The sequence below is a fragment of the Sebastes umbrosus genome, chromosome 13 (genome assembly GCF_015220745.1).
Source record: "Sebastes umbrosus isolate fSebUmb1 chromosome 13, fSebUmb1.pri, whole genome shotgun sequence".
In the NCBI taxonomy this organism is placed as follows: domain Eukaryota; kingdom Metazoa; phylum Chordata; class Actinopteri; order Perciformes; family Sebastidae; genus Sebastes; species Sebastes umbrosus.
In genome coordinates this window covers 12,711,299-12,734,827 of record NC_051281.1, presented here as the reverse complement: position 1 = coordinate 12,734,827, position 23,529 = coordinate 12,711,299, and the positions used below count along the sequence as shown (strand labels likewise).

The following is a 23,529-nucleotide window of genomic DNA, read 5'->3' as shown; positions in this document are numbered from 1 at the left end:
TCCATCTGAAAAATGCTGGAAGCTAGCGTTTCTGCTCTGTGAGATATTGTCTGTCCCCAACGTCTGTCTTGAAATGGGAAATAGGGCTTTTATGCTGCTCCTGCGTCTTGAATTTGTTACAGATTGATTTTGGTCTCGGGGAGCTGGATCTCTTGTGTGTCTGAAACTTTATTTAATCTGCTGCTACCTGTCTTGTCCAGGGCACTCATGTAAAGGAGATTTTAATCTCAATGAGGCTCTTCCCTGGTTAAATAAATGTTAAATAAAAATGAAAAAGAGGACTGCTGCTGCTGCTATGCCCAAATTGTAGGAACGGTGTACGTGCATATGTTGAAGTTTGTGCACGGGATGTGTAATTAAGCATGCATTCAATCCAGTTTCATGCAATAAATGTGCAATCAAGTGTGCCAAAGTACACAGAATGATGATGAGGTTTGTTTCAGTATCGATCTCACAAAAGCCACTACAGGCTGGTGCCATTTTATTAAGACTGACAAATCTATCCTAATTTTATTAAATAGGCAGCTTTATTGGCAGTTTAAGAAATCCCAACCGCTATATGTGTGTGTGCGCGTGTGCGTGCATGCGTGTGTGCGTCCGTGTGTTGTCAGCAGAATGTGACGGAGGCAGCTTTAATCTGTTCTGAAAGCCGCCACAACACAGATGGCAAGATCTCTCTCTCTCTCTCTCTCTCTCTCTCTCTCTCTCTCTCTCTCACTCACACACACACACACAGTGTACAGTAACTGCAGCACACAGACACAATGCACACAACTCATAAAGCCTCAGACAGAGAGAGACAGAAATATACTGGTCCATGCATAGTCTCTCACTCACTCATACACTAACTGCAGAGACATTGAAACACATTCATTCGTACAGTCACATACACACACAAACACACACATAAACTCTTACATTTGATCTTTGCTGGCGTGTGACATGCAGAGTTAAACAGTGTCTTAGAAGAAGTCACACATGGCCTCAAATAATGGGATTAAACAGCAGGCTGCCGTGGCTTCCAGTCAGAGGGTGTGGGCCAAGAGATGGAAGAAGCTTTTTACTGCTATTTTGAAGAAAATGTGCAGCTGTGTGTGGGGGGGAGAGACCTAGAAAGAGGTAGAGACATGAAGGACATATAGGCTGTCTATAAGAGAGGGAATTTATTCTCCAAAAAATGAAAACACAGCTTTATTAAAGTACAAAAAATTGCCTTTATTTCTTATCATGTGGTGGCTATATGATTAAGAAGGCTCCGGTCTTTCTCTTTCTCACTTTCTCACTGATCTCAATCAAATATGTGAGATTATTTTGGCAGGTAAAGGACCCCACAGAAGGAGGGATAAAAAGAAAGAACGAAAGTGAAAACAATAATACTGACATAACAAAGAATAGAAAATAAGAAAGCACTGCATGTGTGTTGTGTGTTTGTTGCCATATATACAGCCTGGGATTGGGAAGAAGAATGAGTGGGAGGCTCTAGCGAGAGAACTATTTGAATGTTACTATAGTTACTGCTGCTTTGTGATAAGAGACAGGTCAATAAGGGTCATCCTTGTGTTACTTACTGTAGAAACCCCTTTAAACCTACCTATACAGCATGTCTTATTTGCAGCTGTCAGAGCTTGTCTGTCCCTTTATGCTGACAAGCACTTGATTGACAGAGGAAGGAGGCAAGGCTAGTTTATTTATATAGCACATTTCAGCAACAAGGCAATTCAAAGTGCTTTACATAAAACATTAAAACTTGGGGTTGTCAATCGATAAATATTTAATCGCGATTATTCGCATGATTGTCCATAGTTAATCGCCATTAATCACAAATTTCACATTTTTTATCTGTTCAAAATGTACTTTATAGAGAGATTTGTTAAGTATTTAATACTCTTATCAACATGGGAGATGACAAATATGCTTGTTTTATGCAAATGTATGTATATATTTATTATTGAAAATCAATTAAAAACACAAAACAATGACAAATATTGTCCAGAAACCCTCACAGGTACTGCATTTAGCATTAAAAATATGCTCAAATCATAACATGGCAAACTCAAGCCCAACCGGCAACAACAACTGTCAGTGTGTCAGTGTGCTGACTTGACTATGACTTGCCCCAAACTGCATGTGATTATCATAAAGTGGGCATGTCTGTAAAGGGGAGTCTCGGGTCAAGAGACCCCTTTGAAAATGGCCACGCCAGTTTTTCCTCACCAAAATTTTGCGTAACTTTGGAGCATTATTTAGCCTCCTTCGCGACCAGCTCACATGAGATGATGATTATATAGTTTCATGATGCCAGTATCCTCACATTAGCATTCAAACTGAGTCCGCTGCTACCTAAAAATTACAAGTTGCGTTAATGTGTTAAAAAAATTTAGTGGCGTTAAAACAAATTTGCGCTAATATGTTATTATCGCGTTAACTTTGACAGCCCTAATTAAAACACATTATAAAAGATAAAAGGTCAAATTAGTGACCTAAACAATCCCCTGAACAGCAAACTGTGGGTTCCTCACTCTACATCAGGAGGATGGGGGAAAGGAGAGGGGGAAATGAGGGAGCAGGTGTACTGGGGGAAGGGCAGTGGAGGGTAATAAACTGGGGCACAATGGATAAGCAGGGCACCCAAGTGGAGCAGTAAGGAAAATCGTCTGTCTGTCAGCTGATTGAATAGCGTGCAGGACACACAGGCATGAATGAATTAGCTTGCACATGATCACACATTTTTGCTTTTCCTTTCCTTTTTCCTCTACATTGCTCCCAGCATGTTTAATAGTGCAATGTTTCCATCTAACACAGATCTTCATTATCAAAATCACCATCACAAAGCCGAGGAGGTAACATATAGACACCGACACATTCATCGCTCAGTTGATTGTGATCTGCATGATGGAGAGTCAAGCTACACTCAAGGTGGCCAATCAGAGCAGAGCCGAACAACCCTGTCTGACATCAGGACTGCACCCATAGCAACGGACTATTATACATAGCAACGGTCTACTATAAAGAAATAACAGACCGTAGAATGCCGTGATTGACCAATCAGAATCGGATATTCATCAAAGCCGTGTAATAAATAAACATATCATTCCCAAGCCCCTCTCCTGAATCATCACAACTAATTCCTTAACCTTAACTTAGCCTAACTTGAACATAAAGTCTCAAACAGCCTTTTTAAAGATGCGGGGACTGGCCAAAGTGTCGCAAGGTCTAAAGCTCATATTGGTCATCACAAAGACAGATGTACAACACACACATACACACACAGTAGCATGTAGCCAGAGGGGCCTGAGGTGGGGTGAGCTGAGGAAAAGGAAAGGGGGGTGTCATTAAGCGGTTTCCCTGGCAGATGGTGCCTCGTTAGCTGTCCGCCCGCACAAAGAAACAACAATAGACCTCATAACAGGTCCACACCCGCCCACACACGTTAACTGTGACGCACGCAGCACATCTTGTCTTCATGAAGTTCAGCAGGGTCGCTGTACTTGCGGCAACATTTTGACCTCACATAATGAACATGAAACAGTACTGCTGCTGAATCAAGATGCTTACAAACCCAGAAATAATCAAGTGGGTAATCAATGGACAGCGAGACAGGATGGATTGTGGACATCCTTTGCCGGGGAGGGTGTGAAAATAACACGAACACACTCACCCACTCACAATATGTCATGCGACTGAGCAGCTCGGTACGAGTACATGCAGCGAGGAGAATTATCTGTCTGCCAACGCACTGAATAGACTGAAGGAAACGGACATCAGTGGGTTTTTCTTTTTGTAGCCTGTACTTACAATAACCCCCTAGGGGATGGTTCACCGTCAGCATTTCAGAGATAATTTAAATATTCAAAAACATCCGATTGAAGGTTTCTCCTGTTTTTTTGTCAGTCTGAGTGATTATGAATGTGTCCTTTCCTCTTTATCACTTCCTTTTGTTTCTCTATAAAAGCTGTATTGTTCTGTCTTTATCATCCTCTCTCTCTCCCTCATAATTATCTATCCTTCTCTCTCTCTCTCTCTCAATCTCTCCACACATTATCTCCTCTTTGGTCTCTAGTGGTTTTGAGTCGACAGCAACGGAGGGTCCAGCTCATGCGCATCCGGCAGCGGGAAGAGAAGCTGAAAAAGGAGAAGGAGAACAAAAAGAAGAAGAAACGAGAGAACACTAAGACCAACCACAAGCAGAAAGCCCACACCCATCACCACCACCACCAGCAGTACCATCACCCGGCGGCGTCCCACCCTCATCACCAAGCCCAGAGCTCCCAGCCTCCTAAAGTCCCTCCTCCTCAGACTGAACCGGGCTACCACCGCAAGGTCAACCCTAAAAGGCGCTTTGATGGAGACGTGCTGTCACCGGTAAGATGCCGTAGCCTCATTATTCTTATAATGAAATGAAGTTGAGATTCTGGCAGTATAGGGAAAATGGCATGCTTTCGAAAATATTTCAAGAAATAAGAAATAAGCTCCTTAGTAAAATTTTCAATATTATTTCATGTGCTAATTTACTTAAAACAAAGATACAAAATACAAAAATATGGGGCTTTACACAGAAATATTGGGTGTATATAAAGACACCAGAGTCTGTTTTTCTTATTTTAACCAATTTCTTTAGCCATAATCTATATTTTACTTATTCCATATTTCACCTTTAAAGGAACAGTGTGTAACATTTCAGGGGATCTATTAGCAGAAATGGAATTTAATATTCATAACTATGTTTTCATTGGTGAATAATCACATGAAACTAAGAATCGTTGTGTTTTCGTTAGCTTAGAATGAGCCCTTCATATCTACATAGGGAGCGGGTCCTTTTCTCCACCATGTTGCTCCGCCATGTTTCTACAGTAGTAGTAGACAAACCAAACACTGACTCTAGAGAGAGCCTTTCACCACGGTTTTGCACTCAGCGGCTCACGTTACCGCAGTCTCGGAAAGGGAGGAGTGAGCGGAGGGGTACTCAGTTGGTTGCAATCTGCAACCACACTACTAGATGCTGCTAAATCCTACACACTGTACCTTTTAAAGGAATAGCTTGACATTTTGGGAAATACACTGGCGCACTTTCTTTGCCAAGAGTTTGATGAGAAGATTGATGCCAATCTCATGTCAGTACGTTCGATATGAAACTGAAACCAGCAGCTAATTAGCTTAGCTTAGTAAACATGACGATTGGAGACAGCTAGCCTGGCTCTATTCGATGGTAACAAAATTTGCCATCTGGGTTTTACCGGGGGACTCTGTGTGGGACGAGGAGCAGTGACTTCTCAAAGTCTTGTTGTCTCAGTGAGGTTCCTCTGCAGATAGTTGAGACTTCAGGTGCTCCTGGCCAAGAAATAGACCCACAAATAACCACAAAAACCTCACATTTTTGTTTTTACACTAAACCGTTTTTTGCACACATTAAAACGAGGTATAACATGGGACTTATTGAGCTGTAGGGGTGCTGGCAGGCAGATTTTGTTACCCTTTGGACAGAGCCAGGCTAGCTGTTTCCCTCCTCTAAGTGTACTTTCCAAAATGGCAAACACTTTCTTCAACAATGTGTAGTAGTCAACCATTTTCTGAGGATTGTGTCTTCATTTTCTTTTGTGAAAACATATTTTTTCCCACATTCATTTTGGCTGACTCCTGAGGCAATTAGCATATGATTCAGATCACCTGCTGTGCAGGGAGTGGAGCCTGGCTCCTGAGTGATAGTTGGGAGCAGCTGGCTGCATTTTCCCTTTGGCCAATCAGGGTGTGACAACGCCCTTCCTGAAGGCATAAAAAGGGTGGAAATTGTGACCAGTGCAGACCTCAAACTCACACCTCTTACAGATCAGCAGTGGTTAGGAGAAATAGGGTTGTCTGCTGCTGGGCTCTCCACTGCGAAGTTGCCAAAAGCCAGATTACCTGCCATGAGGAAAAAGCTTGTTGCTATATTGTGCAAGCATTCTCGCTTGACTAACATTAGCAGAGCAACTGCAGGCTTTATTTTGTTCATTTATTTTTTTTCGTGCACACCAGCATTTTTTTTTGTGTCCTTTTGAGAATATTTAATTTGGGGAAAAACTTGTGAGCGGAGAGACCAGGAAACCGTATAATAGTATATTTAAGTTAGCTTTATTAAAATCGAAGCAGCATTTGTGTATTAAAAATAAGAAGGCGTCATGTTCATGGTTTCCTCCAAATAAGTTTTTGTTTTTGTGTAGTCATTATGTTCTATCTATCACAGCCTGTGCACTACAAATTCCTACCCCAACCCTGTATCCTCCGTCTGTCCACAGAGCTACATCAGGAGTTTCAGGGACAGACAAACAGACAGACGAGCGTACTCCCAAAGTCGAATGATGAGCCGCTCCCGCATGGCCGAACTCGACTACGACTGCGGCTCCCGAGTGCCCCTCACGGCTCCCAGCGGACCTCCAGCTCGCATCTGAGACGGGGGGACATGAACACGTGTACACCCAACCACACACACAATCACACAAGGCTACTTCAAACCTCTTTGTCACAGTTTGGGATAGAAAACCTAACCCTAATGTGCCAACCCAACAGAACCTCAATGTGTCCCAGTAAGGTGGTTAGTCCCACACTGGTTTTCTCCTCTCAGACCTGTTACAAGTTGTATTTATTTGGCCAGTTTAGGTCCTGTTTTGTTCTTTTTATGAATGTCGAGACACAAAAGCAGAGCCTTTTTGTTTGGATGGAGCAAGAACTGATTGGTCAAATCTCAAACATGAGTCATCACATAATGTATTTGACTTCAAACCTCTTATGTTGCTGTATTGGTCTGAAGGAAATAACGGACCTGTCTGATGGGGAGTTGATGGAAATATCTCTGTTGAACATTTGATTTAAGTCATAAGAAGTCATTCCCAGTGGGATCGCAGTGGGGGTAAACAATCAAAACACTAGTTTCTCCACAGGAGGGCTGCACCATTTCAGATAAAAATGCATCACATGGCTTCCATGGAGTCAAGGTAGCACAACCTTCAATAAACCTTCCTCAGCATCTTTTAGTTCAGGGGAAATTAAGGAGGAAACGCTTTGCTTCAAGGATTCCATTAAGAGCGCTCGGAGGAAAACGACAAAAAAAACCACACACAGCTCACACTGAAACAGAAAGGCAGCTCGTCTTCATCGTTTTCTCCCCTGAAAGGTCACCGTGGGAAGGGAGGTGAACATGAAGTCAGCCTGTAATCGTCACTGACAGCCTGTGAATCCCGACATGTCTTCTGCTGCTTCACAATGCAGAACAGGGACTGCTTTTAGGATCAAAGAGTTAACACCGAAGACGATTTTCATGTTATTTCACCCACGAACACTCCCCATGTGTCATCACCTACATTGATGCCATGTTCCAAGGGGAATGTGTTTGCACTCTCCTTTTGCCCTCGATCGCCAGCGGTTTTAACCACGGACCTCCCCTCTTCTTCTCCTCTATCCACTGAATTTAAAACACTTTTTTGTAAGCTACTGTATGTAATTATCTTTGTTGACATGTTTCCAAGTGCTATGTCCTTTTTCCTCTTCTTATCCTAAAAAAATCTAAAGTCTAAACATGCATACAAAAAGACAAGAAACTGCTATCTGATACTGGTCACTGGTCCAGGGATTTGAGAGTTTTGAGGGGACAATACATGGCAGTGATATGTTAAATATAGTGTGTGTGTGTGTGTGTGTGTGTGTGTGTGTGTGTGTGTGTGTGTGTGTGTGTGTGTGTGAGTGGACACAGACGCCCTGTGGGAAGTGATGGATTGCACCACATATTGGCCCAGGAGAGGGGGATTCATTGTAATGTATGTAAAACATGCTCTATTGTTTTTCCTCTTTTTTTTTTTGTCAATATTCCGGTTAAAGATGAAGTGAATCTTATGGTTTGGATGAAGTGTTATATGATGAAAAGAAGAAGGAGGAGGAGGATAAATGATGCTGTAAATGATGATGAAAAGATGAAGTCATTTGCAAATGGCGCCCTCTAATGTTTACTATTGGACCTTTCTTTTTCTAGACTTGCTGTTTATATGTGCATAACGTCTGTGTGTTACATGCGTTTGCGTGTGAATTCAAATGTGCTCCAAACATCGATGTTGTACTGCTCATCCAGAGAGGTGGGGGATTTATACAGGAAGTATTTTCAGTACAAAGGAACTATTTTTGTTTTATTTGAACCTCCTGAGGTGCTGTAGTTCCACTCAATAAACACCAACACCTCCAATGTTACAATTCCCTCTGAGACTAAATGTTACTGTAAACACATTATGGCCACTTGGATTGTGTTTTATGTCATTTTTTTTTGGGAGGATTTTGCTTTATGAGGTTTAGATGAAGAAAACGATTCCACAGTACTGTACTTAAATACTAAATACCTGCTGGGATGTGGCGGGCTTGGCACTGTAGGACCAATCATTCTCACCCTAACCCATTACTGCATGAGAATCCGTGTGTAACTGTTTCCAAATGTGTCAGTGTTTCAGTGTGTCACTGTCGTCATGTGAAAACCTCCGATTTCCATTTCGAGTTTGTTGGTCCCGGCGTGCACAAAACAAAATTTACATCTGTCTGAAGTGTTTTGAAATCAACAGTGTACAGACAAGGAACATCCTAATCTCATTGTTTTCAGTGACCTCAGTCAGTGTTTACATAATTAAGAAACTCATTTATAGTGATTTTTAGTGAATCTTGAAAGGACCAATCGTAGCCTTTTCTGCCACAGTCAATAGGTTCAACTCTTCTCTTCTTCTCTCCTCTCCTCTCATCTCTCCTCTCTAGTCTACGCTGTCCATGTTAAAGGGCTTTGAAAAGGTATTTGAATAATTTCCCTACTCTTGACATGCATTATGCTAAGACACCTTTTATTCTGCTGTATCATTGTTACGCCAATCATGTTTTGCAGTAGTGGCTGTTCAAGTGTTATTTGCTGTTTTGCTTACACTTCAGTCCAGTTTGGGTCTTCTTTTGTGTTTTTACTGTAGTCATCACTGTCTTTTACATTTTAGAAAGGCAAAAGTTAACAAAATGGTAAGCCCCGTTTGTAATGTGGGTACGAAATTAATCATTATAATTAAATTGTCAGTTGTATTTTTTGTTTCTATTATTTTCTGTGCCCATCACTGCTGAAAATACGTTGGGGAAACACTGTAGATATTGAACTGTAAATACTTTTTAAATGTACAAATGTGTTTTCTTTCATTTCCATGATTGCTTATGTCATTCATCCAGCTGATTGGATGAGTTTTATATTGCGTTACTACTGTACTGTCCGTCCGGTTGGTTTGGTTTGGCTGGGTGGTTGATGCACTTCTATCGTTCTCATCCTGCTGTTGAAAATCAGCCAACAAACTGAGCCTTGACTCTGATTATCAGCAGCCATCAGCAATTCAATAATTGCTCCACATTACGAGAAGAGACGGCAATTAATTTCCCTACCACCTGTTTAATTGTGTATTATTATTATTATTATTATTATTATTATTGATAGCATGAATTTATATGGACCTAAAATATGATAAACATTGTGATTCTACAATCTAATGGTCTTGTTTGTCTTTACTGTTCCTACATTGTGATTTATGTATATAGAAATGCATTCATTCACACACACATATTCACGTTTCCATCACTTAAGAGGACATTGCATTGACTAACGTTCATTGCCTGGAGACTTATCCTAACCATGACTGCTACTTGCCTAATCCTAACCGTAACCTAAACTCAACCATACCCTAAACTTATACCAAGTCTTCACCCTAAAATGTAATGATTTACGTTATGGGGACGTGCATTTTGTCCCCAAAAGTAAAGCGAGTCCCCACAATGTGACTGTGTAAACACATTTATGTACCCAGAACATGACTAATACAGACCCACCACACATACACAAATATACTATTGGCTGATATATCATTGTCAGATTGTTTTAAACTTTCAAATATAAGTATTGGTCGAGCTATACAGTATATCCTTATTTATGCAATACTTCTTACTGCTCTGCAGGCCATGATAAAGAACTATGAGGGAGTTACATAACATAACAAAAGCTAAGCATCTGATTGGCTGGTTGAGTCCATCTTTATGATGTCTCTCTTCCACTAATACATTGAATTGGTTCGACAGTAGGTTTCAGGCTATTGCAGCTTCATAACAAGCTACAGTGCAGCAGTTATGGAACGCGGTATGTATGTCATGGTATGAGCCATTGTACACTGACTCAGTCAAATACAAATCTAATCAGGCACAAAAAGCTTTAAGCAGCACAAAATGGAGCCACATGTGACATTTTCTATACGCCTGAATGCCTCAATATGCCCTTTCACCAGATGATAGAGGAGAGGTCACAGAGGTCAACTGACTTTATCTGAAGGAAATGAAAGAGCAAAGTGCCGCCCCTATTTATAGTGATTGGGAAGCTGTTGGCATTGGAAAAAAACAGTGATGGAGATAGAAAGTTCTGATCAATGTTGCACAAAAGTCTCCCACTTACTTTCTCTCTGTGCTTCTTCTATCTTTGTTCTGCCTCAACCCTTTTTCTCGGTGTCTCTGAATAACCTTTTCATTATATTTGTACGCTCTCTCTTTGTTTTCTCCCCCGTACCACCCTCCCGGTCTCGCTCTCTTTCTTGGCGCGCTCGTTTATTCACTGCCTTCACTGCATCTTTCTTTTCTTTCTGTTTTTTTTTTTATCTCTGCTGACATTTTCAGTCCAGTGACTTCAGACACAAACCGCACACACTATATAACTCTTGATGCTGTGCTAATCTGCTTTCCTCTGGAAACAAAGAACGACCGAGGCCAGCTCATTAACAAGCCATTGTTCACTTTCCCCTGCACCGAGATCAGCCCTGTTACTGATAATTTCAACAGGGCGGCAACTTCTATTCTCTTCATAAAAAGTGAATTAAATGTTAACAGAAGCCGGTTACGCTTGGCTGGGAGAGCTAGAATCATTTTAGAAGCTAACACAGGCCACATCAGATGATGAATGCAGTGGGTAGAAGTAGTTCATAAAGGGACCAATGCAAAGGCGTGAGCGCTATCTGAGGAATGCTAATGAGTAGAGACTGTCTTACACAATACATGTGCTATACAGACTTAAAACCCAAAATTTTAAGAAATTGGCTCACTCAAGTGACACAAGGTGATAACAAATGTCTTTATTTGAGTTTTTGGCCGCAGTGAAGCAGCATATCATGGTCACTCATACTCATACAACCAAACAGCCAGCACAGAGCTCAAACTTCAAACATGACTGAGTTCCTTTTTCTTTATTAGATGTTTGTGTTTCTGACACAACATCCCACATTCCTTAAATCAGTTATATAAAGCCCTTCTTAATCAAGCCATACTTGTACATTTGCACAGAGAGACTTGGAATATGTGCAGTGAAAAGTACCGTTAAAATATAATTTTTTGACCATGTTGTTTCAGGCCCATTGCAAACCTCCCTGTGGATACTGGGCCAATACAGCTTCACAAAGCCTTGTTGTTCATTTAAAACTCTACTCTTGCCATTGAAATATTCCTGCAGACAAGATTATGACAAATTCAGGTGTGTTTTTGAGAGAAGGAAAGTAACACGAATAGAGCATTATTCCTGGAATGACCTTTATTTAAAACCAGGCTAAAGGCAGTGCGTTGTGCCTCCATACTGCACATCTCCTGAAAATAATGTATACAGTGGTTGCATTCACTTATATAATTTCATGTTTCCTTTTAAATCAGCTGAAATGATCAGCACTCCGTCTCTAAAAATAGGCTCAGCTTATGAATCATGGTAGGAAAATGTCCATTTTTGTGCTATTTTTTTTATTAATTTATTATATATGGTGTTTCTAACGTTGCCCTCTTCTGGTTTACATGATGTCTTGCTGATGCTGTGTGGACTCGCTGACAACCTGAGGAGGAGAAACATAAAAAAAAAAACATATTAATTATCAATGTTAAGGACTGCAGAGTGTTGCAGGTAATATGTGAGAGTATTTTAACATCAGCAGTGAAGCAGGTATTGTTTGGAGTGAAGTGAAGGTGAGGAACAGAGGCCGCCTGACAGTGAAGCTGCTTCATGGAAGCAGGTGAGGTTCACTTAAAGTGTCTTTAATAAAGGGTCGACGCAAACTACAAGATCTCAGGGAACAGTTAGAAATGTTTTTGCAGCTAGGATTTCAATAGATAGATTGCTTTATACTCTCTGTAGGATCCATGCTGCCATAGCCACATGCAACTTCAGCCTATTTTAGATCTGAAATCTGGTAGTTTGCTTCAGTGAACAGATGATAAAAACAGTAGGTGGGATATTGGGACCAGACTTACAGACTGGGCACTAGCACCCTGGCTCATAGAAAACTTCATCTGGATAAGAATATAACACATACAAATTATTCAGTTTGAGAATTATTGTTATCTAAAATAAATAGGTGCAAAAATTATATCACATATATGAAGTTTTTGGGAACAAAGACCATGCCTCGAATACATCCCATTCCCGCACAAAAGTTAAAGCACACCTGATCCGTTCCCTTCCCCTATGACTCAGTTTTTACATCCCTGTTCCACAAACCCTTTCTTTTGTTTGAATACAGGAACCACTGGGGGCTTTGCAAACATCAGAGCTCACAAAGAGACGGCTCCTCCACTTAGTCTCAACTCCCCGCGGTACCCTCATGCCTCCAGACGACACCGGTCCGACATCGCTTTCCTCCATCCATCCGGCCCAGTCCCTGATTCCTTCCTTCATCCCTCTTCCCCTTATCCCTCCATCCCTCTACCCACAACCCTTCATCCCCTCATCCCTCAGCCCTCATCCCTTACCCTTCATCCCCTCATCCCTTCATCCCTCGATCCTCATCCCTTCATCCCCTTACCCTTCATTCTCCTTCTGGACCCTTAATCCATCCCTCCTACATCATCATGGCTCCAACCATCTTCTACGCATATGTCAAACCCATATTGTTATTGGCGTGGTCTTTGTTAGTGAAATAGGGCTATGGGTGTATTGGAGCTGAAAGTGCATTGTATGTATATATACATAAATATACAGTATGTTTTTTGTGTGTGTGTGTGTGTTTGTTGTCACACCTCTCCATCGCGGGTCTCGATGGTCTTGATGAGAACAGTCTTCTTGGAGTGAACCTCTGAGGAGCGCTGCTGATGCTGGGACTCAGGACTGGTCTCTGTAACAATACATTCATACAGCTCTTACACTGCCTCATAAACTCACACAATAAGCTTTGCTACAGTTACACAAAGTTCATTCAGTTGGAAGACTAAATGAATTGGCTTTGAACAACATGATGACATGCCTTGCACATGAAGGGGACGACCATGAAACCATCTGCGCAGCAGGTACGACTACCACGTCAAAGTGTAATATTCAATCTGAGCTAATGAATCGTGGCTGCACCTAATACATCACCTTTAATCACTGCACACTGTTTTCATTTAACCAGCCGCAAAGTGGACACAAGGGAAGGGTATATTGGCAAAGATTAATTGCACATTTGGACTGTTAATACATCAAGTGGGCTAAGATGTGTGATTATTGATGTGTGGCTTGTTGGTGATTGCCTCTGTGCATCAAAACGCAATGAGGGTTTTTGACATGTCATGTATCGCCACACAGTGGTCAGAATGTGTCACTGCAGGTGTGCAACATGCAATAGCCTCAGAATAGCACCTTCCATATACAGTCACAAGCTATAATTAGTCCCTTTTGTATCCCCTTTCTGACTCATCTGGAATGTGAAATGGATTTTATGGGTAATTTAAGGAACAATGTGTGCTGTTTCTCCTACCTCTGAATCCAATAGAGGAATAAGCAGACTGGACAGGCAAAGTGATCCTGGAGGAGGGGACACAATATTCAGTATTACAAGAGGGTAATAGGAGGGAAATACAATATAGAAATGACATATCTCAATGAGCAGCACACACACACACCTGCTCTCCTCTCCCTCCAACAGCTTGCGGTAGGTGGCGATTTCAATATCAAGGGCCATCTTCACATTGAGGAGGTCCTGGTACTCTCTCAGGTGACGAGCCATATCATCCTTTAAACCAATACATAACAAGTTTTATTGTCTGCTCAAATACACTTCACACCAAGCACAAACTCACCTGGGGAAACTGCAATAAAAGGGTCCAAAGACTGTGTGAAGAAAACCTGTAATAGCTGTAAAGTCACAGCGTTCCCATTGGAGGTTTCAGTGGCACTCTGCTGTCAGTTCATTTTTATAATCAGTAATGTAGTGGCTAAATCTATGATCTTGTCACAGTTTGGCACTGTGTCCAGATGCTCTCAGACTTTTTGTAGACTGGAATGGTTTTCTGTGGCTACATTCCAAATCACATACTTTATGTTTTCACTTTTAGTACATACTGCAGCTACCCTTACAAAGTACGTACAGTATGCATACAATTTGGTCATACTTTGTCATAACATTGCACCTTGAACTTTGACCCTCTTGCTCATATAGCTGCTGCACAGAGGATTGTGGGTCAGAATAGCCAGAAAAGCATGCTGGCTTGCATACTGCAAAATGAGACCGGATGTAGTTGGACATCCTGGTATTTCTGTAACACTGCATTTGACATACTATGTATTGGAACAAACTATGTGTTTTGGGTTTTCTGCGTTCCTGTACTGTATCTACACACCTGCTCTGAATCAGCCTCTTTAGTTCCTCCCAACCAATCAGGTCCTTTCCTGCTCCCAGTGTTTTCCCCTCAGCCAATCAGCTTTCTGCCCATTCTCCTGTGGCAGCTGCCAATTCTCTGGTGTTTGCTGTTGTTTCCCTTTTCCCTGGTGTTTTTTTGGTTGAGTTGCTGAGTGATTAGAGGGTTATTCAGTTCACCTGTTGCGCAGGGTGTGGGGACTGGCTCTTAAATGATAGTTGAGAGCAGCTTGGTGCATTCCCCTCTTGGCCAATCAGGGTGTAACGACGCCCTTTCTGTAGGGCTTAAAAGAGGAGGGAAACTGCACACCTAGTGTCATTCTGATCTCTCCTTCACTCAATGCAACATGTGTTATCAGCTTTATCAGAAACTCTGGTCTGTTTTGGGCCCTTTTGGGATTCTGTGATCTTTGTGTTTTGTTTGTTGAGAGTGTTGACTCTCCTAGTTGGGGAAACAAGTTAAGTGCCAACCAATTGGGTTACCTGCACTGGGACGTTTAGGTGCTATTTGTGCAACGATCTGGCTTGCCTTACAATAGCCTAACGCCTGCAGGCTGTATTTTTGTATTCTATTCATTTGTTGATTTTCAATGAAACCCTTTATACCCATTTCTTTTAGTGTATTTTATTTGGGAAAACTTTAAAGGAGGGTAAAAGGAAAAACACAAACCAATATTTCAGTTTCCTTAATTGTTTGTTAATATAGAGGCATTTGTTCATTATTGAAGAGGCATTTGTTCATTATTATTATTAAGAAGGCATTTTATTTTATATTATTATGTGGATGGGAACTGTTTTTCAGTCTTCTGACTGAACAACTAAAGTCTGGGGAACTCAGTACCGCCACACTCCTATCTAATCACCTCATTCCTCTCACCTGCACTTCATCCTCTCGTCAGGTTAGTTTGTATTCAAGTTTTTGGTTCAGTCTTTGTTGGATCCTTGATTTTGTTGTGAGATGTTTATCGAACCTTGAATAAAAATTATTTCTCCAAGTTCATGTTGCCTGTAATCTCCTGTGTTTGGGTCCACCTGCTCCACTCATCTCTAGTCAATGATTATCACCAGAGTGAAAAAAATATCCTGAATTCTGCACCAGTTTGATACTACTTTCTATAATCTGGTGGCGTCCTGGACTGAAGAGTCTGTGTATAATCATTAAGCTAATTACCTTCATCTTAGCGATTTCTTCCTCCAGCCGTGAGATACTATCCTGGTAACCAGAGGCCTCGCGGGACATGCGGTCCTCCATGTCTCTCATCTGACGCAGCAGAGACTCATTCTAAAGGGGAGCAGAGACAGGAAGTCAGAAGTGGTCTAACACAGCATGAATGATTGAGATAAAGGCTGTGTGTCTTTGACAGAAAGTATATGCTTATTAAGAAACTAAAGATTTGAATAAAACAGATGCTGAAGACAACACTCACAGTGCCCTTGAGTGAGTCGATCTCACAGGTGTAGGACTGGATCTGGTGCCTGTACTCCATGGACTCCTGCTTGGACTGACGCAGCGCATCGTTGTTCTTGTTCACAGCCACATTCAGATCAGTCACCTAAGGAGAGAGAGAGAGAGAGGTGGATGAGGAGGTTTTAGCAGTGCAATTCATTCCTCAAGCACGCTGCGCTCAATCAGGACATTGTCACATTCACAGTAAAAGCCAGACTACAAGTCCTCTTCACCAGACTCAACTAAACCTTTCTATCTGGTTTCCTACCACTCAGGTTCCTCATTGTTTGCATCACAGTACAGAACAAATCACTGAGACAATGTCTCACATCTTCAATGGCTGTTGTTCTTACAAAGGGATGCACATCATGACAGAATAGTTGACTTCATAGTAGAGGACATATCAAACTATTTTCCACCTTCAGTGAGAATGTACAAGCATTCCTGTGCCAAGGTCATTAAAGACTGCTCCTAAATACCATCTCAGAGCTGGGTTAAAGGTGCACTCTACTTGTTTTCACATTTGGAAGCCAAGGACACACTCACAGGCTGATCGTTAGAGGGATTCAACAACTTGGGATATCCAAAAAGAGGACTAAATGGCTTGCAAAGCACTGTGCTGTCTCTGCTATCATTGGCAGGCTCCATATATGGTGGGGACGCTGCTACTTATATCCCTGAGGACTGAGTAGGTCTACTGTGTTTTCTATTGTTAAGACCTCACTGGTCCATGATTTTGTGAATGTATTCAACAGCACCTTTAATATTTTGTGTCCTTGTATCGTTCCTCTCTATGCCGAAATAAATAAATTGTACCTTAGACTTGTACCACTCTTCAGCCTCTGAGATGTTCTTGGCGGCGATGCCCTCGTACTGCACGCGGATGTCCCTCAGAGCGGCGGTCAGGTCGGGTTTGGACATGTCCATCTGGACCTGTACCTGAGTGTCCTGCATCTGGCTCTGCAGCTCACGGATCTCCTACAAGGTGACAGGATGATTAAAAAAAAAGACAGAAAGGTTATAGAGAAGAAATCATTTTTTAAGTTTCTCTTCACTTTTATGGCGTAGTAGGCCCCTACTGACCACATCTATGATCATTCTAGCGACCAGTAATGCGTATTTGACTTCTCTGATAGCAGTCGAATCAGATGCAAATTCTCATTTAAGCCTTGTCTGCATTAATCACTAATGTTGAAACACTTTTACTTTTACTAAGTTCACATTGGAACTCATGAAAGGGAAGGGTTCAAACATAAATAAATCAATAAAATCAGGGTAGGGCGGCCAACATCTATGACATTTACATATTAATATAGTGGAAATGTAAAATGTCAAACCACAAATTAGCCCAGTGGCACGTTATTAAGATATTTTTAGAAATCAAGAATAGCACGAGACTGGTTTAACATTATAAAACTAGTAAGCTTTGGTCCCACTCAGCTGTCTTATGGTCGAACCAAAAGATATAAAAAGCTTTGCATCTGTTCACATGCACACATTCTCTCTCCCTCACAGACACGCACAACAGCTGACATGCTCTTCTACCAATCGGCAGTTCAGCATTTCTGAGAGGTCAAAGTTGAGGCAAAATGACAGGAAGGGATCTCCACTGGGCTGGCATGTGTCCGAGTGTGTGGCTCGGCATATCCTTTGATGTCTGTGGGTGAATGTGCACGAACGGGCACTTATTGCATTTGCTTTGTTTAAGACGTGTATGCCCAAACTGTCATTTTCGTACAGGAAAAGAGTGTGTGTGTGGGACTGTGTAAATGTGCACATCAGTGGGTGTGTTTAAGTGTGGAATATTTGATCTCTTTGAAGAGTCTAATGTTACAATATAGCCTTGCACTAAGCTGTTATATGATACAGTACACACCATCCTACTGACATACATAGTACATAGACATACTGCAGGTGTGGTGGCCAGAATTTATAGACATATCAACAGACCTCTTCATGGATCTTCTTGAGGAAAGCGATCTCCTCTTGCAGGCTCTCAATGCGTCTCTCCAGGTCCAGCCTGGCCAGAGTGGCATTGTCAACATCCTGGATACGAACGCAGAAACAGAAGAAATATTATAATATAACTAACAGAAAGGGTCAAAAGGTGCAGGTAGAACAAGAAACTGAGATAAAGAAAGTGTGAAGTTGTCATAGCATGGGGTGTTTCATTTTTTACTTCAGGCTTTTGGGGATAAAATTAGATATAAAGGTATGATTTTATGGAAATACATACGGCTCTGAAGGCAGAAAGGTTGCTCTCAGCCTCTTCCTTCTGGTGGACCTCCTCCTGCAGTCTGGGGAGAGCAAGAGCAAGGAAAGTTGAAAGATAAGTGAATACAAATACGACAACTGTGTCGGAAAGCACAGCTTCTTCCCCTGGGACAATTACTAAACAGCTAAACTAGTTCCACCTCTCATTCCTGCAGCTCTCTGCTCAAAAGGTCCTCACTTTCCAAAAATGTCCTCACTCTGAAGGTCTAAAACTCAAATTGGTCCTCACAAAGATAGCTGTACAAGCGCACACACACACACACACACACACACACACACATGCACTCGCTCGTTGAGTCCTAAAGCTGTGGTGCAGCTGCTGTCACACTGTCACAGTCAGAAGGGTAACAATGAGAAGGAACAGTCTGCCCTTGACTGGTGCTGTTTCCAGAATTAGCATTTCACTCTGCCCCCCTGAACAACTGGAACATGTAGAAAATGCATGCATGTAATGTATGCATTTACAAACTGCAAAGGTGTCACTAAATGCATCTAAAGTCACCGGTTTGTTAAATATTAATTCAATGCAGTATCTTGTTTTTGTTGCTGTTGTCTGTGCGGCAAATACCTATTATTTATTTTGTTTATTTTTTCACTCCCTGCTTTTTGCAGGTGCAGCTGGAGAAATATTTTTTTAGATAAATGTGTTTTTACACTATATAATTCAGCATGTTTAGTGTGTGTGCGTGTGTGTGTGTGTGTGTGTGTGTGTGTTTGTGAGTGGGTGTGTGCATGTGTGCATGCATGCATTGTAACTGTTGGCAGGCAGGGGGTCTGTGTGTGTATTTTGATCTCAGTCAGAGCAGCAGGTGCTCTGGTGAGCTTCACTCAATGCTGCAGGCAACAATTTAAAAATGGTTGATGGAAAGAAAGTGATAAGTGAATGTTTGTTGCGTTTGTGCTGTGTGGGTGTGAATTGGAAGTTCTGCATGTGTTAGTGTGTGCGTGTATTTCTATATAAACTTCAATTTAAGTGATGCTGCTTTGCTGTTGCAGTGACAGAAATACAAAAAGTCAAAGAGCTGACCTGGTAGCTACAAATAGACCTCTCAGAGAGATACACCCACATCACAGCTCTCTCTCTCTCTGTCACACATGCACATGCACACAAACACACAAGCAATGTGTATAAGGAGGGCTGTTTTTTGGCTTTTTAAAATGTTTGCTCTGTTTTTTCTTAGTTTTACGCTCACTATGAATTCACAAACATAACCGACTGTGTGTTCATCTGTTCATTTTTGTCTGTTTGCTTCTCTTTCTGTCTGACTGAAACTTTATCTGTCTACTTCTCTAATCTCTCTCTCTCTGTCTCTCTTTCTTCATTTTCCTCTGCTATGTCTCTTGTGAACAAATTAGAAAACAAAGCTGGTGGACCGTAACACTCATTGAAGTGTAGCTATTCTACTTTGTTGTTTCCCTTTTCTCCAGAAGAGAAGAGAAGAGACACCCTCTGGAAATGAGCCAGTTGTCTTCGCTGCCACATGCTGATGGGCATTCACTTCTTTCATTGCATTAACTATCTCTTTCTCCCTTCTCCTGCTTTCCATTTATTCCCATTTTCTCTTCCTACAAACATCCAGCAATGAGTCACCCTGTTTTTCTGATGGAGACAAGCAGTTGGCAACCTGGGGGTCAAGACCCCCTATAGGGGTCGTAAGAAAAAAAATTTAGGGTCATTAGATGATTAACATGAAAAAAATGTTTTTTAGTTTGGTTTCAGTTTTGTTTGAGGACTTTTCTTTAATATTAGATGTATTATTGTTGAATACTGGAGAGTTTCATGAGAAGGGAACATCACTCATTGGTTAAACTGCTCACAACTGCATATTAAACCTGTGACGAGGGTTTGCGAGTACAAATTGCTTTGCTTTAAAGGGTCACAACAAGCCAACAAGTTTAGGAACCCCTGATGAAGAAGACATTTGTACTACCCAATAATAGAAGTGTGATGTGACTGAGACCCTGTCTAAAACCAGTTGGCGTTTATTTTTCTGGAAGACTTAACGTAGGTTTCTTGCTCACTCAGTTTTCTGGGAACTTACTGTTAAAACAATAAGCCAGCGTCCTCATTCATTGACACTTTTTAAAGGTGCATGCATTGAGCCATCGTCTGACTTACCTGAGCCTCAGTTTCTGCAAGTCATCAGCCAGGTTGTCTCTCTCCACCTCCACGCGGGCGCGCTGGTTGGACAGGGCCTCTATTTGCCTCCTCAGCTCCCTCATTTCATCCTCATACATCTCAGCCACGCGGCCGGGCCCCTCGCGGCCCTTCAGCTTCTCGATCTCCACCGTCAGCGCCGCATTCTGCTGCTCCAGGAAACGCACCTTCTCGATGTAGCTGGCGAAGCGGTCGTTGAGGTGCTGGAGCTCGGCCTTCTCGTTGGTCCTTGTGTTGAGGAAGTCCTGGTTCATGGCATCGGCCAGGTTGAAGTCAAGTTTCTCGCCAGAGTAGGTGCGCACGGCCGAAGAGGAGCCGTACCCAGCTCCCCCAGCTCCCCCAACGCCGGAGGACACCCGGTAGCCGGAGTAGGAGGGGACGGCGGTGTTCCTGACCTCATAGACTCTGGAGGACATGTGGCTTGCGGAGGAGCTGCGTCCACCTCCTACTCCTCCAGAGGAGAAGTGGGAGGACATTGGGGTTGAGCTGATGCCAGAGCCGAAGGTGCGACGGTATGAAGAGGCCGACTGGGCCGAGTTGGAATACTTGCTCATGGCTGGTTGACTGGTTGGTTGTTTTCTGGTTTGGATGGAAGTGCTGAGACCCAAATGTCCCACTGGGCAACTGGGAGAGAGACGGAGTGAAGAAATGCCAGACACTGAGCGCAGCTATTTGTAGATTTACCACACCCACTCCCACAGCAAACCCCTCCTCTCCGTCCGTCCTGTCCCCATTCACCCCATCTCTACTCTCACTACCTCCTACTCCACCCCTCCACTGCGCCTCCCATTTTCCTTTAATTGATCATGCGTTAAAAGTGGGAAAACAATCACATGTTAGCAGAGAAAGTTATTTCATTCCTACACCAGATTACTTTTATCGAATCATCTTAAATCTGTAAATTAACATGAATGGTGCCGTTTTGTAGAGACTATGAGGTCACTTTCGAAAAACGAGGTAACCGTTAAAAATAGAATCAAATGGCTGCTTTAGTCAAAGAGCAAATATAGTTTAATTATGTGCTCATCATCCCAATCACAATTGCAATCCTTGGATGACTTTTATCAGAGACATTCCTGTATCTGTGTCACGTGGGTTTCACCATTACCCCGCTTTAGGAGACTAGCGGCAGGTCCCGAGTCTATTAACTCCAATGGGAGAAGTGAACGTGAACACAGTTCATGACTGATTCTTTCACCCCATAGTCACCAAAGTAAATATTGGACCCATTTTTCACAAGCCACATATATTCCGAATATTCTGACACTAAAATGACATTTTCCCGACGGACAAATCAGGAGAAAAGTAACTTTGTTCAAGACCTTTCGCTCTAGTTAAGACATTTTTGTAATGCTAAATATTGCTGTTAGCTGTGTAAATATCTAATGTTGGCAAAAAATATTAAATATAAATACATTATGCAAATATAACCCAATCTGTTTTCATCCATCACATGACGTTCACAACACGAGGAGGAGTGATGGGGGGAAGAGGCGGACACGTCAAGACCACGCCCACGTAGGAGGCAGGAAGTGTATACCATTTCAAACCATTGAAATGCGTCATCTTTGTTATAGAGCATCTTTTGCTTTTAGTGATGTGACTTCTTCTTTTTGGTCATTTATTTTGCCAATTTGAGGTCAATTGTATCAATAACATTTCATAATAAATGACTACCTTTTAAAGAAGAATGTCATATTGCTATTTTTGTAAATCACTTCATTTCAGTATCTTGATGTGTCATCCATTATTCTACAGGCCTTTCCTCCATATCTCCTCCCCCTCTTCTCTTCTCATTTCTCTCCCCATGTGCCTGTTGCGAGCCCTCGATTCAGCTGTCGAAGGGTTCTGGTTTCAACTGTGAAAGGGCGGTGGCCTTCTGTTTGTGTGTGTGTGTGTGTGTGTGTGCGTATGCTTGCGTTCTTGGATGGATGCATGATTGAGTGATTAAGTAAGTATGTGCGTGAGTAAGTCAGTCTCTGCAGTTGTTATAGAGTAGGGGCTTGCTATCACTATCCGTATACCCCATCCAGAAGAGCTACAGTCTATATGTCAATAGACTAAAATAGATCACATCCACTTTTAAATCAGGTTTAAATAGCTTCACGTTTGAAATAGCCAAAGCTACTTACCGTAATTCAGTGTATGCAAGATCAAACGGTGCCAAAGATACTGGCTCACAAAAGCACCTCTTCCTGTTGAGATATACAGCCTCATTTTTATCGATGCATGACACGTTAATGACTGTATTGATTTAATCCCTTCAATCACATAAAAGTTATACTTTTAGCAGTGTCTTAATGCTGCACAACAGGATCTATCTTATATAATTTGTGAGTTAGGACCGTGCCAGTAGCAATAGAGCTGGAGTTATGTGTTTACCCTTGGTTACATAAGGAGCAGTGCAGTTTGACTGCTAGAGCTGCTGTTGGGAAGGTCACTCACTCTCTCCATTTTGTCATAAGTGCTCTCCACTAGACTCACACACCCCTCGATGTAAGTGGACCAATCTGTGCATATCAGCAATGCACTATTGGTTAAAATAGGCTTTAAAGCTCCATGGAGTTGCAGAGTTGGGTGATAATTCTCTGATGGTTTGTCACAACATGCAACCCTTTCACATTATATATTTTATTCCATGTTAATCATGTTTGGACATTTTTGAGCATTAGTTAGATTAAGGTTAGGCAAAGGGTTCAAGCGGTAATGTGAGCCGGTGAGTGCAAAACCGTGGTAACGCCGTTCACCTCGCTCAGAGGTCATCCTTACCATAATAACACTAATTTAGGAGCAACGAAAGTCAGAAGGCGGCTGGCGATACCACGGTTTTACACTCTGCGGCTCACATTACCGCAGTTTCACAAGCGCGTCGGTGAACTACGGTGGCCTTCAAGTAACGTAAAAACATAAAAGGCTCTCTCTAGAGCCAGTGTTTGGTTTGTCCGTTCTGGGCTACTGTAGAAACATGGCGGAGCAACATGGCGGACTCCTTG

The 23,529-nt window shown here is 42.0% G+C and overlaps 2 protein-coding genes across 3 annotated transcripts in view; one reads left to right on the top strand and one right to left on the bottom strand.

Moving 5' to 3' along the window:
- tmem198a (transmembrane protein 198a) overlaps positions 1-9,522 on the top strand; it is a 41,140-nt gene extending 31,618 nt beyond the window's left edge. Inside the window, exons 6-7 of the mRNA XM_037790398.1 lie at positions 4,061-4,362; positions 6,273-9,522. Coding sequence (XP_037646326.1) covers positions 4,061-4,362; positions 6,273-6,425 — 455 coding nt within the window. The 3' untranslated portion in view covers positions 6,426-9,522. The remainder of the gene's footprint in view (positions 1-4,060; positions 4,363-6,272) is intronic.
- Positions 9,523-11,121: 1,599 nt separating this feature from the next.
- LOC119500333 (desmin-like) lies at positions 11,122-21,198 on the bottom strand. Of its 2 annotated transcripts, none has more exons than XM_037790020.1 (10): positions 20,498-21,090; positions 18,341-18,401; positions 18,055-18,150; positions 16,921-17,082; positions 16,085-16,210; positions 15,829-15,939; positions 13,924-14,033; positions 13,779-13,825; positions 13,063-13,157; positions 11,122-11,882 (listed from the first exon to the last, which is right to left on the bottom strand). In XM_037790020.1, the coding sequence occupies exons 1-10, from the start codon at positions 21,088-21,090 to the stop codon at positions 11,841-11,843; spliced, it is 1,443 nt and encodes a 480-aa protein (XP_037645948.1). In that variant the 3' UTR covers positions 11,122-11,840. The 2 variants fall into 2 exon arrangements, with proteins under 2 accessions (XP_037645948.1, XP_037645946.1); XM_037790018.1 differs by lacking the exon at positions 11,122-11,882 and adding an exon at positions 12,232-12,336 and having other exon boundaries at positions 20,498-21,198.
- Between the last annotated feature and the right edge of the window lie 2,331 nt (positions 21,199-23,529).